Raw genomic sequence first — 13487 nt, 5'->3', positions numbered from 1 at the left:
TCTCTGTGTATGGCATGTGGCATGTGCATGTGAGCACAGGGGCCAACAGAGGCCAGCTATCCATCTTATATCCAGTCCCACACAATTAATTCTTAAAATCTCATTTTATTTATTTTATTTTATTTTATTATTTTATTTATTTATTTATTTATTATTACTATACAGTGTTCTGCCTCCATGTACACCTGCACATTAGAAGAGGACATCAGATCACATTATAGATGGTTGTGAGCCACCATGTGGTTGCTGGGAATTGAACTCAGGACCTTTGGAGGAGCAGGCGCCACTCCTAACATCTGAGCCATCTCTCCAGCCCTACACAATTAATTCTTATTCAAATTCATTGGTATGGTTAAACTGTCAATAGTTAAAAGATTTGAGCTCATGGGTTGGAGAGGTGGCTCAGTTGTTAAGAGCACTTGCTGTTTTCCTAGAGGACTGAAGTTTGGTCCCTAGTGTCCATTTTGTGGGGCTTGCTCAGCTCTAGGGAACCTGACATCCTCTTCTGGCCTTCATGGACACCTGTATACACACATGTGTGAGCTCTCAGTAAAAGTTTAAAAAAAAAATTGTATTCTAGCTTACTTTTTGTTGCTGTGATAAGCACTATGACCAAAAGCAACTTAGGGTAGAAAAAGGTTTCTTTCTCTTACACTTACAGGCCACAGTTCATCACTGAGGGAAGTTAGGGCAGTAACTTAAACAGGAACCTAAAGTGGAAACCATGGACGAATGCTGTGTCCTGGCTTGCTCACTAGCTTGTGCTTAGCTAGCTTTCTTATATAGTCTAGGCTCACCTGCCTAGAGATGGTGCCACCCACAGTGGGTAAGGCCCTCCCACATCAGTTATCAGTCAGGACACACTCTCCAGCAGATATGGCCACAGTCCAATCTGATCAGAACAATTCCTCAGTGGAGGTTTCCTCTTCCCAGGTGACTGTTGGTTGTGTCAAGTTGACAATAAGAGTTAACCAGCACCATTTGAAAGCAAATGAACTTAGATAGAAAAATATATAATAAAAAATCTGTGAGTATCCTAGCAGTGGGAAGCTGTGAAAGGCCTGCCAGCACCTGGCTGACTTGTATTTAGCCTGAGTTAGACTTGGAGACTGCCATCTTATCTTATGTTGTGGCTACTAGTCCTGTTTGTTTCTTTCTCTCACTCAGCAAGTATTATGTGTGACTGAGTAAGAAACAACATTTTAAACTAGTCTGATGAGGGTTTGGTTTTCCTGGAGAGCTGTTACATTTTTCCTTTCCTACTGCCATGTAGTTTATATGGAAAAGAGTTTCAGCTGAGGCCTAGCAGCCATGGGCTTTCCATTTATCTGGTAGATTTATCACTTCAGTATCTGGGCGAAGTTAAATCTCACCTCAGGTTTTGTTTCATGGCTTTTGTTGTTATTGTTCTGTCTGCTGAGAAAGCTTTAGAGAGCTTATCTTATTGTAAAGCAACAAGGATTACTTGAGATTAAAGTGTTTTGAAAATCACTGGGACTAGTTCTGTAGACCAGGCTGGCCTCAGACTCACAGAGCTCACAGAGGAATCTGCCTCTGATTCCTGAGTGCATCCCTCCCACTTGGCTTGGCAAGATTCTAAATGCATGTTGATTTTCTGGGCAGATCATAAAAGTGGACCAAGCAGAACTCTTTATTAGTAGGTTTCCCTTTGTCTGGTAGCTGTGCTATAATTTTCCTTCTTCCTGGATATAGTAGTATGTCATGTTTCCATTCCCCCTTCTTTTGATCAGAGTTATTGTGGGAACCCAAAGCAAAGCCAATAGGACATATTAATTTACTTTTTTTAATACCTTTTTCTTTAGGATGATCTTGATCTGACAACCTCGTGTCATGCCATGTCCTTCAAGCTGGCAAGATCTCAGAAACGGAACAGGGTAGATCCTTGCTCCCAACAGGAGGAGACCCAGCAACACACAGAAGAGGCCCTGAGGGAGCTCTTCCAGCACGTGCATAACATGCCAGACTCAGCGAAGAAGAAACAACTTATCAGACAGGTGCCCGGGTTAGGGAGACAGCACGGGCCCAGGGTGTAAGGAGACAGCACGGGCCCAGGGTGTAGGGAGACAGCACGGGCCCAGGGTGTAGGGAGACAGCACGGGCCCAGGGTGTAGGGAGATAGCATGGGCTCAGGGTCACCAGAGCACAGTAGTAAGAGTCACATTTAGGTTCACTCGCACTTGAAACAAACTTGGCCTCAGCCAAAAAAATGAAGCCTGTCTGTGGAATTGCAATGTATTCCTGTCCATCTGGAGAGAGGTGTAGAAGTGCTTGGCTCTCTGTAGTTAGCTGTGCTTAGAATATTTGTAATTTTGGTCATGTACCAAGTTTGCTTGGAGAGAACCAGCAGATCCAATGTATTGTTCCAGAATTTAAATGCTATATATTTTCTAGGCAAATAGTTTAGGTTTGTGAAACAGTGATAGTAACATGCATGTGTATTGTGGTTAATTTATAAGTATAGCTTAATAAATGTTTATTGTTAGGCTATAATTATTACGATGGCATTTTCTAACCCTCTAGCAATCAATGAAGACACAGATACCGGTTATATATATATATATATATATATATATATATATATTTTTTTTTTTTTTTGGTTTTTCGAGACAGGGTTTCTCTGTGTAGCCTTGGCCATCCTGGACTCACTTTGTAGACCAGGCTGGCCTCGAACTCACAGCGATCCGCCTGCCTCTGCCTCCCGAGTGCTGGGATTAAAGGCGTGCGCCACCACACCTGGCTTGATACCGGTTATATTTTAAAACAGCCTTGGTTCACCTGGGACAGGGCAGATATTAATCCCCTAAACTACTTCCCATATTGGGGCAGGTCCCATATCCATGCCGCCTGCTTCTAATAATTTCTGTCGAGCTACCTCCTATCCATAATCCCAAGTACTTGTTAATGTTCTTCATCTGGGCAGAATCCTCCATCCACGCCAGCCACGTGCTTCTCCTCCACCTAACCCATGGCTACCTTTTTCCTTCTCCTCTTCTGTCTCTTTTTCAAGTATTTTTCTGGTCTCTAACTGCTTCTTTTCAGAACCTCTCTGTGGCACACACTCCAGAACCATAGCCACGCCTATCCCATTTGTCCTGCCCTGGTGTGTTGGTTTTTTATTGATCAAACAGGAATAAGTTCTTAGGCAAGGCTACAAACATTTTGGGGTACTTGAGTCTGCTCATTTGGGCAGCAACCAGACCAACCCCTAACACATGTCACATTTGTAGAGATGGTGAGGATGGGCAGAGTAGCTGGCAGAGCAGAAGAGGGAGCAGAAAGCACCCTAAAGCAGGCTCCTAGAGTGTTAAACAGGAATTCTGTGCCTGAGTTTGCTCATTTTGGGGCTTTGGAAGTAAAATTGCCTTTAATCCCAGCTCTTGGGAGGCAGAGGCAAGCTGATCTCTGAGTTCGAGGCCTACAGAGAGAGAGAGAGTTCCAAGACAGCCAAGGCTATACAGAGAAACCCTAACCCTATCTTGAAAAACTAAATCAACTAACCATAACCAACCAACCAAAAGTATAGTCTGAGTGAATCTTTACTAGTGGGGAGTTTCTCAGGAAATTTGTCAAACAAGATCAGTTCATTGCTCACTTTCCCTTCCTGTACAAACTCCTGGAATAATCAACATGTGAAAGGCAGTTTTTGTCCATGACTGAGTGGCTCTGTTGCTGCTATTGGGCCTGTGGGAGGCCTGACATCATGGCATCACATGAGCAGGCCAAAGCAGTGTACCTCATGGCCAGGTGCCATAGTACCCTAGAGCGCATCCTGCCCAGTGGACCAAGACCTCCCAATAGGCCCTTCCACTTCCCAGTAGTGCTGTAGGATAGACTCCCAACTCTAGCCCTAGTTTTGGAGGACATTGTAGATCCGATAGCAGTCAGCTTTTCTTGTTCAGTTAGTACCTTTTCCAGGAGAGTGCCTTTATTTTTCTTGGGGGCATCTCTGGCATAGGGCAAGATAGAAAAGTCTAATATAGTATTGGGAACTGAGCTGTTCTCAACAACAGATGAAGTCCATTACAAGTGCTTTGTCACGGCCATAGAGATGAGTTAGGACCACATAATGCAAGTGTGATGTCATACGTCTGTGATCCCTGCAGTAGGGAGGGAGAGACAGGCAGATCTCTGTGATGAGTTCCAGGACAGCCAGACACAGTGAAAGCCTGTCACAAAACCAAATAAACACACAGATACACACACACACACACACACACACACACACACACACACAAAACAACAAATGAGAGCGCTGGCTAAAGACTATATAGTACCTTCTTTTTTTTTTTAAACTGGAGTCGCTTCTACACAAAGAGCTGACAGCATTAAGGCCTGCATTGACTCTCTTTCCCTTCATAGCAGTGCTGGCCGACAATTGTGAACTGTAGTTAGAGAGCTTTAATACCTTAGGAGCATTCTGGCTAAGGGCTGGGGATGTGGCTCAGTTGGTAGAGTGCTTGTCCTACATTCCCGAGCACTGGTCTGGATCCCTGACACCTCATAAACTGGTATGACATCGACCATCTAGGTTTATAATGTCACAACTTGGAAGATGGAGGCAGGAAGATTAGGAGTTAAAGGTCATCCTTGCCCATATACAGAGTTGAGGCCAGCCTATGCTACATGAGACTCTGTCTTAAAAATAAATCTTGGCATATAGTTTGTTAAACTGAGGACTATCATGGCTTGTACTAGTAACTTTCTATTCCAGGGTGTGTAATGCAAAGGTAATTCTGGTTTACTAGCATATCTTTTTTTTTTCCTTATTCTTATTCTATGTGCATTGGTGTTTTGCCTGTAGCTATGTCTCTGTGAGGGTATCAGATTCCCTGAAACTGGAATTATAGACAATTGTGAGCTACTATGTGGGTGTTGGGAACTGAACCCAGGTCCTTTGGAAGAGCAGTCAGTGCTCTTAACCTCTGAGCCATCTCTCCAGCCTATTACTAGTAGATCTTAGACAAGTTCACAAGCGCTCTGGATCTTGGTTTCCTATCTGTAAAACAGGATAGTGATTCCTTATGCAGAGAATCTGAGTTGTAGGACTTCTCTGAGTAATTGAGTATATCTTGTTTTTTGTTTTTGTTTTTGAATGTCACTCTGCTTTTGTGATTGCCTGTCAACCCACTCCATACATCTATACAGAGTCTTTGATTTTCTGAGTATCTACACTCAGCTGTTGATTGCCTTAGACTGTTATTTCTTTTTTTTTTTTTTGGTTTTTCGAGACAGGGTTTCTCTGTGTAGCCTTGGCCATCCTGGACTCACTTTGTAGACCAGGCTGGCCTCGAACTCACAGCGATCCGCCTGCCTCTGCCTCCCGAGTGCTGGGATTAAAGGGGTGCGCCACCACGCCCCGCTTAGACTGTTATTTCTTGATGGCACAATATTAATGAAAATTTCCCTGTATTTCCTTGTAGTTCCATAAGCAGCCTTTAACTCAAACTCCAGGGCAAGAACCTTCTACTCCCAGAGTCCAGAAGAGAGCCCGCTCACGCTCCTTCAGTGGGCTGATCAAGGTGAGCCTGCTGTGCTACTGCTGCCTGTGTTGACTCTCAGGAACTTTGCATCATGTTTTCTTGTGCATAAACAGCTCATTTCTGTTCTTGGAGTCCTAGAAAGGATTAACTGGTGAGGAGACAGAATTTGGAAAAGGCTTATTTTCTAAAGCATTTTACTCTAAAAAAAGGAACTCTGTAGTGTGTAGGAGCACTGGCCTCCTTTTCTTCCCGTGTCTGGGACAGGCGTCTCCTGCTTCCCACTTCACTGTCCATACTGCTTTCTGTGCTTTGCTACATCTGTGGGGAGGTAAGCAAGTGGAGGACTAGGGACGCTGTTGGACAAATGGATTTTCTAATGGCCCAATGAAGTTTGATATCTTTTATTTTTGGTGAACTTAATATTTTCATTGTTGTTTTAGTCTCTTTCTATGTATCAGAATTATTAGAAATCTTGCTTTTAGAACAAATAGCAGTTTATTTGTGTGTTGCTGCTGTCACTGTGTGTGCAGATTGCTGAGGATTAGTGCAGTTAGTGAGAGCTGCCGTCTGGAGACAGCAGGTTATAGGGTTCAAATTCCTTCTTTGTATTTTTCTCTCATAGTTACATCCCTACCTCAGTTTCCCCTCCCTCTGCTTCTCCTAGTCCCTCCATGCCCACCCCCTACCCATTCCTCCCCTGTTTCCCTTCAGAAAAGAGCAGGCCTCTAGGGGTCTGCACTGAACACAACACAAGTTACCAAGGCTGGACAAGGCAACCCAGTTGGAGAAGGGCCCCAAGAACAGGCAGCAGAGTTAGAGACACCCCCACTCCCACTGTTAGTCCCACAAGAACATCCAGCTACACAGCCGCCATGTATGCAGAGTACCTCTCTCAGACCCATACAGGATCCGTGTTTGCTGCTTCAGCTCTGTGGCCCCATGAGCCCTGCTTAGTTGATTCTGTGGGCCATGTTCTTGTGGTGTTCTCAACCCCTCTGGCTCCTGCAGTCCTTCAATTCCTTGTGGGGAGTTTTCTGACTCTGTTTGTTGTTTGGCATTTACTCTAATCAGTTGCTGGATGAGGCGCTCCCGCTGCCCCCCCCCCCCCATGAGTATAGCAGAATATCGTTAGCAATCATTTCATTGCCTTTTTTGTTGTTGTTGGGTCTCTGGGCTGTCCTGCTTCTGGTCCCTGGTCATCCAGGCAGTCTCAGGCATGGGCTCCCTCTTGTGGTGTGAGTCTCAAGTTCATTTCATTGCCTAAACCAAGGCTGCCTATCTCAGAAATCTGCCTGCCTCTGCCTCCCAGAGTTCTGGGAGTAAAGACATGTGTCACCACTGCCCTGCAGTTTGATCCTTTTTTTGATAATTTGTAGCGGTCTAGAATTCATTCTCCTTCCTTATGGATGGGGCTGGTGGCCTCTAGAACATGACACTTGCTGGAGTGTTTCCTTTGCGCTCCACATTGGATGAAAAGGTAACCAGTGGAGCAGGAGAGAATATCTGTAAGTCATGTATCTGGATAGGAGACAAAGTCTGGAATATAGAAGGACCTTGTATGGCTTAATATTGCTATCCTGTGTGAGGAAGGGCAGAGAAGCAGAACTCTAGAGTAGGCCCCGTCTGTGTCCCTTAATGGGGAGGGGAAGGAATCCCTAGCAGCTGCCAGAAAGAACACACCCATACTTCCAAAGAAGCCCAACCCTCGAGGGTGACCGGGATCCTTCGTGCTTACAGATGTACTGCGCTAGCTTATGTTAGGTAGTTTGAATCACCCAGAGAAACAGGAGTAATGGAGTTTGCTGCATGCCTTCCCTCCCTTGTCCAACATGGCTGTGTCTGTGCAGAGGCTATCAGAGTGCTGCTGAGGTTTCTGTAACCAAAGAAGTTGTAGTTTTGAAGGCCAGACAACTGCAAAATAGTAAATGCTTATGAACAAAATATCTTCTGTCCTGAAATCAGCGCAAAGTCCTGGGCAATCAGATGACGTCAGAAAAGAGAAACAGCCCCCCTACTCCAGAGACTGTGGCCATGGGAGAACTGAAGAGAGCCAGCAAAGAGAATATGAGCTTGGTAAGACCGCAGACTTCCCTGTCTCTCCCTGGGAGGGGGGCTGACAGACAGGCGCCTGCTCTCCCATGACAACATATTTTGAGTTCAAGAAGGATGAAGCTGTGTATTAGTTTCTTTCTGTTGCTGTGACCAACACTGACCAAAACTCAGGAAGGAAAGGGTGTATTTGCTTTATAGCTTACAGTCCACCATAGAGGGAAGTCAGGGTAGGGACTCCAGGCAGGAACTCATCAAGGGCCATGGAGGAACACGGCTTACTTGATTGCTCCCATGGCTCATTAAGCTTGTTTTATTTATTTATGTATTTTTAAAGATTTATTTATTATTGTGTATACAGTGTTCTGTCTGCATGCACCCCTGCAGGCTAGAAGAGGGAATCACATCACATTACAGATGATCATGAACCACCAATGTGGTTGCTGGGAATTGAACTCAGGACCTTTGGAAGAGCAGTTGGCGCTCTTAACCACTGAGCCATCTCTCCAGCCCCTATATTATTTTCTATAGAACCCAAGACCATCTGCACAGGGTGGCACCCTTACAGTGCCTGTGCCCACCTAGATCAATCATTAATCAAGAAAATGCCCTACATGCTTGCCCTCAAGCCAGTCTGATGGGGGCATTCTATCAGTTCAGGGTCCCTTTCCCCAGAAGACTCTAACTTGTCTCAAGTTGACAAAAAACTAACCAGCACAGCTAGTTACAAGTATAGATGGCCAATACAGCACAATAACTCTGTAAACAAGTGCTGAAGGGTCAGTTAATTCTTGCCAGAAATGCCACAGGGCAGGTTAGCTCTGCGTTACCCTGGCAGTCCTTCAAGGTATCCTAGGTTGCTTCATTAAGCCGACACTAGCCAGTCAAGATCAGAGAGGTAGAGCTTATGTCTCTGTACTGACAGTTGATCACTGAGCCACTGTGCCATTTTCTCATTGCAGTTCTTCTCTGGCTCCCCAACTGTCACAATGACACCAACAAGACTGAAGTGGTCTGAGGGGAAGAAAGAGGGAAAGAGAGGTACTCACTGGAACCTTCCTCTGTTCTTACTGTCTGTGTCTTCTCAGTCAGCAGTGTTTCTTGTTCAGAATGTCCAAGGTGGTATAATTGTAGCCAGAAGGAATTTACATGCTTATTCTTAGCTCTGCCCTCAGGTACTGAGGGACAGAGTTTCAAAAGCAGACCCACTGACGCCTGCTGTGGACACATAGGCTCCACACATCAAGTGTCTTAAGAAGGACACAGGGTCAAATGGCATTGTGAGGCTGAGGATGGCCATGCCAAGAGCACACTCATGAAAGTCATTTCCTCTTCTCGCAGACTTTAGACCTTGGAAATCATGTCAGCATATTTATTTATTTTTCCTAGACAGGGTTTCTCTGTGTAGCCTTGGCTGTCCTGGACTTGCTTTGTAGACCAGACTGGTCTCAAACTTACAGAGATTTGCCTCTTGAGTGTTGGGATTAAAGGTGTGCCACCACCACCACTACCACCACCTGGCTTTTTTGGGAGGAGGGGCATAATTTTGAAGCCATCTAGTTCAGAGAGTGCTGTTTAATGCCAGGATCGCGGACTGTTCTGAGCGCTTCTGTTAAAAAGCTGCTGTGGGCAGGCATGGTCCTGCACAATGAAACCCCGGCACTGAGGAGGAACCGCAGGACTTCTGGAAGTTCAGTTACGACTTGATATATATCAGCAGTGGAAAGAACACAAGTGTGTTGGCGTTGTAGCTCAGTGGTAGAGCACACTTGTGAGGCCTTGGCTCCCATTTTTATCACAGCTCAGTCAATTGTGAGGAATATTTTTTAAAAGATTTATTAAATATAGTGTTTTGCTTGCATGCACTCCTGTAGGCCAGAAGAGGGCACCAGATCTCATTATAGATGGTTGTGAGCCACCATGTGGTTGCTGGGAATTGAACTCAGGACCAGTGCTCTTAACCTCTGAACCATCTCTCCAGGCTGGAATCTTTATTCTTTTCTAGAATATTTGTTTTTAGTATGGTGTGCTTACTTTTACTTTGATGAATGATTATGCCCACTTCTCTTTCCCCCGTTCTTTTGTACAGAATTGTGCTACAGCAGCAAATTCAGTATCCAAATACTTCTTTTGAAAAATTTTTTAACATTTAAAATTTTTTTCTTTTTTTTTGTTTTGTTTCTATTTTTCTTTCTTTCTTTTTTTTTTTTTTTGAGACAGGGTCTCTCTGTGTGTAGCTTTGGCTGTCCTGCAACTCATTCTGTAGACCAGACTGGCCTAGAACTCACAGAGCCCAGGACATTCAAGACTACACAGAGAAGCCCTGTCTTGAAAAACCAAAACCAAACCAAAACCTTTCCTTTTTTCCCTTTCCCTCTCTCTTTCCTTCTTCCTTCCCTCCCTCCTTCCCTCCCTTCTTTCTTTCTTTGAGACATGATGTCTCTTAGTTTTCGGGTTGGCCTTAAGCTTTCCATCGTCTTACTTCTGCCTTCTGAGCAGCATGACGGAGACTCTTGTTTAGCACAGGGCTTCTTAGCCTGGCCACTCTTGGCACTTTGGGTCATAATTCTTTGTGTGGAGCTGTCCAATGCGCTGCGTGATATCCAGCAGCTTTGATGCAGCAGATGCCACTAGCATCTGAAAGTTCCTGCAGACATCATTACCAGTGTCCCTTGAGCATATAAGGAGAAAATCACCCCAGATGAGAACACATGGGGTACCCACTCATCAAGGGGCATTATATTCAGTCAAATCCCGTATAGGTAGTTATGAGGATAAATGAGATAATATACACAAGGAATTGGGGCAAGAGCCATCACCATTAGTGCTCACTGTTACTGTCATTAAGAGAGTTAAACTGGGGCTGGGGAGATGGCTCAGTGGTTAAAAGCACTGGCTGCTCTTCCAGAGGTCATGAGTTCAATTCCCAGCAACCATGTGATGGCTCACAATATGATGCCCTCCTCTGGCCTGCAGATGTACATGCAGGCAGAGCACGTATACATAATAAATGAAATAAATGGCCGGGCGTGGTGGCACATGCCTTTAATCCCAGCACTCAGGAGGCAGAGGCAGGTGGATTGCTGTGAATTCAAGGCTAGCCTGGTCTACAAAGTGAGTCCAGGACAGCCAAGGCTACACAGAGAAGCCCTGTCTCGAAAAACCAAAAAATAAAAAATAAAAATTAAAAAAATAAAAATAAAAATAAAAATAAGAGAGTTAAACTGGGATTATACTAAGAAGACTAGATGATGTTTACTTGATCTTACAGGGTCATACTCTCAAATTATTTAATCATGAATTTAGAGAAAATACTAATGTAGGTTCTGTATCTTTTAGGTGGGGTATTTAATTAATTTGTTTATTTGTATTTATGTATTTACTTTTTTGGTTTTTTGAGACCGTTTCTCTGTGTAACAGCCCTCGCTATCCTGTAACTCTCTCTCTCTCTCTCTCTCTCTCTCTCTCTCTCTCTCTCTCTCTCTTTTTTTTTTCGAGACAGGGTTTCTCTGTGTAGCCTTGGCTGTCTTGGACTCACTTTGTAGCCCAGGCTGGCCTCGGACTTTCAGAGATCTGCTTGCCTCTGCCTCTGCCTCTTGAGTGCTGTGATTAAAGGCATGCACCACCATACCCTGGTTTAGGTGGGATATTGTAAAACAAATATTTTAAAGCATGACTGATTGTCTTGTTTGTTTTTTAACCTAGGATTCTTCTGAAGGATCTGCTACTTCTCCTGTCATCCACGATGAAGTTTCTCTGTAGTGGGATAGGTGTTATTTCTGTTCTCAGCGAAGTTTGGTTGCTGCATTTTGAATTGTGAAAGCCAACTCCAACCACTCACTGGATGTCTCTGATCTCTGAAGCTGTGCCTCTGAGGGAGGGCTACGCTCTCCTCTCTGTGTTTGTTTTTAATGTCAGGAAGCTGCTGCCTGCCTGACAGCTTACCCTATGCAGCAGGTAGGCAGGGCCAGCCCTGTGTAGTTAGCGTGCTCAGGTCAGCTCTGTTTCTTCACAGTAGGAAATGTTATGTTTAATTGCTAGTAATATGTTTTAAAGTACTGTGAGTCTTAGTGATTGTTATTATTTTAACTGGTATTTGGGCTTTCCTCTGTGTTGTTAGTATTGAGTAACTAGTTGTTTACTGTTTTAAAAGCCATTATTTAGATTCACAATCTAAATGGATTCTGTTAAATGTCTTTGACCCCTTTTCATTTTGAGCTTGAGAAATCTCTTTATCTTATTTACGTTCAAAGAATTTACAACTTTCCTAGACATTCTTTATTATTTCTTATGTCTGATTTAGAGGATTTGACCTGGCAATGCAAAAGAATTCTGTACAGTATATTTTAGCATCTCAGTTATTAAGCTGCACCCCGCGCCTCATTGTCTTCCCTGTAGTGATGGGCGAATAGTTGTGTGATTGTTAATTTGCTTCCTTCATTTAGTGTCCTCTCACCGGAAACATTGCTGGTGCCACTGTTAACACTCTATGCTAATTACTATGACTTGAGAAATGTCAGGATCAGCTACATAGACCTTGCTGCAGGCTGCATGTTTTGGGAACTCTGATGTAGGTCCAGGAGGAGCTGGTTGACTTTGGTGGGATCCTGCCCCATGTTCCTAGGGATCAAATTTGCTGCTTCACTGTCTCCCAAGAGCCCCTTGGACTCAGGAAAGGCATGCATAGCAGCCTCTGCAGGGCTCATATGATTTAATAACAGAGTTCCCACGGGAAGCAGTTGTGTGCCCCTGTGTTCTACAGTAGTTGCTTACTGCCCCTCTCCTTATGAGGATGAGCACAGGCAGAGCTACCTCCCAGTGAGCAGCAGGTGGCGATTGAGGATGCTGAGGTGTGGGCCTGTCTCTATTGAACTGTGTAACCATCCTCACCACACTGTGGGGAACCAGGTATCCAGCAAAATACGGTTTGACAACCTAGTTATAGACACTTGAAAAGTTGTGTCATTGTTGAGTTGAAGGCTAACCTTGTGTCTGCCTGTTGGCCCTCTCGTCCACAGTATACTGTGTATTTTGTTGCTCTAACAGCAATGGTGAAGGAAAATGTGGTATTTGGCCTCTAGTTGCAGAGTTTGGGAGCAGTGGAGGTGTGAGAACCTGCAATGGATTTTTAAGTTCCTTTCTTTAAAGCAGTTTTAGGTCATTCTTAAAGATCTTTATTAGAAAATTCTGTTTCTGTTTGATTCTTTATGTTGTTGTTACTAAGAAAATTTTCTTTCTTCTTTAAAAAAATTTCTTGTGCCAGGTATATAAGAAGGGCAATCAGAAAACCCTTTTGTGTTAGCAAATCAGAGACGGTCTCCTCAGCATGGGGCTTGTTTTCAAGGCGTGCCACCATGCTGGAATGTAGCACTGTGTCTAGAGAGTCGAGCAGTGCCTTGATGCATCCTCTGTTAGTGAGAAAGAGAGAGCAGGACTGAGGAGACAAGTGTGGGTGACTGAACTAGTGACAAGGGTATCTGTCTGGGTGAGGGTGGTGAGAGAGAGGGGTACCCCGTGCACGTGCTGCTCTGTAGCTGGCCTCTTGGGCAGTTAGCATGTGTACTTGGGAATGTGTATCTTATTTATTTATTCGATAGTCATTCTCTTGCTTTAAGGGTATTGTAGGTCATTTTTTTTTCCTCATAGAAGCTGTGATCCAGTGCAGAATAAATAGCATAACCTTCTGTGTCTTACATAACCTGTGGGATCTTCTGGGAAACTCTGACAAAAGCCCCATCGTTGTCCTAGAAGGTTGCTGTTTCCCTTCTTGCAGGGTGTACAGTTGCTGTTTTTGAGCCATTTATTTAACTAATGTGTTTAACCTATATATTTGTGTGTGTGTGTGCGTGGAGAGAGGGGAGTGGTTTGAGACCCGGTTTCTCTGTGTAGTCCTGGCTGACCTAAAACTCATTCGGTAGACAAGGCTGGCCTCGAACT

The 13487-nt window shown here is 44.3% G+C and overlaps 1 protein-coding gene across 4 annotated transcripts in view; it reads left to right on the top strand.

Annotated features, from left to right (window-relative positions):
- Arhgap19 (Rho GTPase activating protein 19) overlaps positions 1 to 11350 on the top strand; it is a 37301-nt gene extending 25951 nt beyond the window's left edge. For 3 of the 4 annotated variants that reach the window (XM_051146557.1, XM_051146553.1, XM_051146554.1), the window contains 5 exons: positions 1824 to 2015; positions 5442 to 5540; positions 7464 to 7574; positions 8513 to 8591; positions 11256 to 11350. In XM_051146557.1, the coding sequence (XP_051002514.1) occupies positions 1824 to 2015; positions 5442 to 5540; positions 7464 to 7574; positions 8513 to 8591; positions 11256 to 11266 (492 nt within the window). In that variant the 3' untranslated portion in view covers positions 11267 to 11350. The remainder of the gene's footprint in view (positions 1 to 1823; positions 2016 to 5441; positions 5541 to 7463; positions 7575 to 8512; positions 8592 to 11255) is intronic. The other variant, XM_051146555.1, reaches the window with a different exon arrangement.
- The last annotated feature ends 2137 nt before the right edge of the window (positions 11351 to 13487 follow it).

The sequence above is a fragment of the Acomys russatus genome, chromosome 5, assembly GCF_903995435.1.
Source record: "Acomys russatus chromosome 5, mAcoRus1.1, whole genome shotgun sequence".
Classification (NCBI taxonomy): Eukaryota; Metazoa; Chordata; class Mammalia; order Rodentia; family Muridae; genus Acomys; species Acomys russatus.
This window is presented reverse-complemented; position numbering and strand designations above follow the sequence as displayed.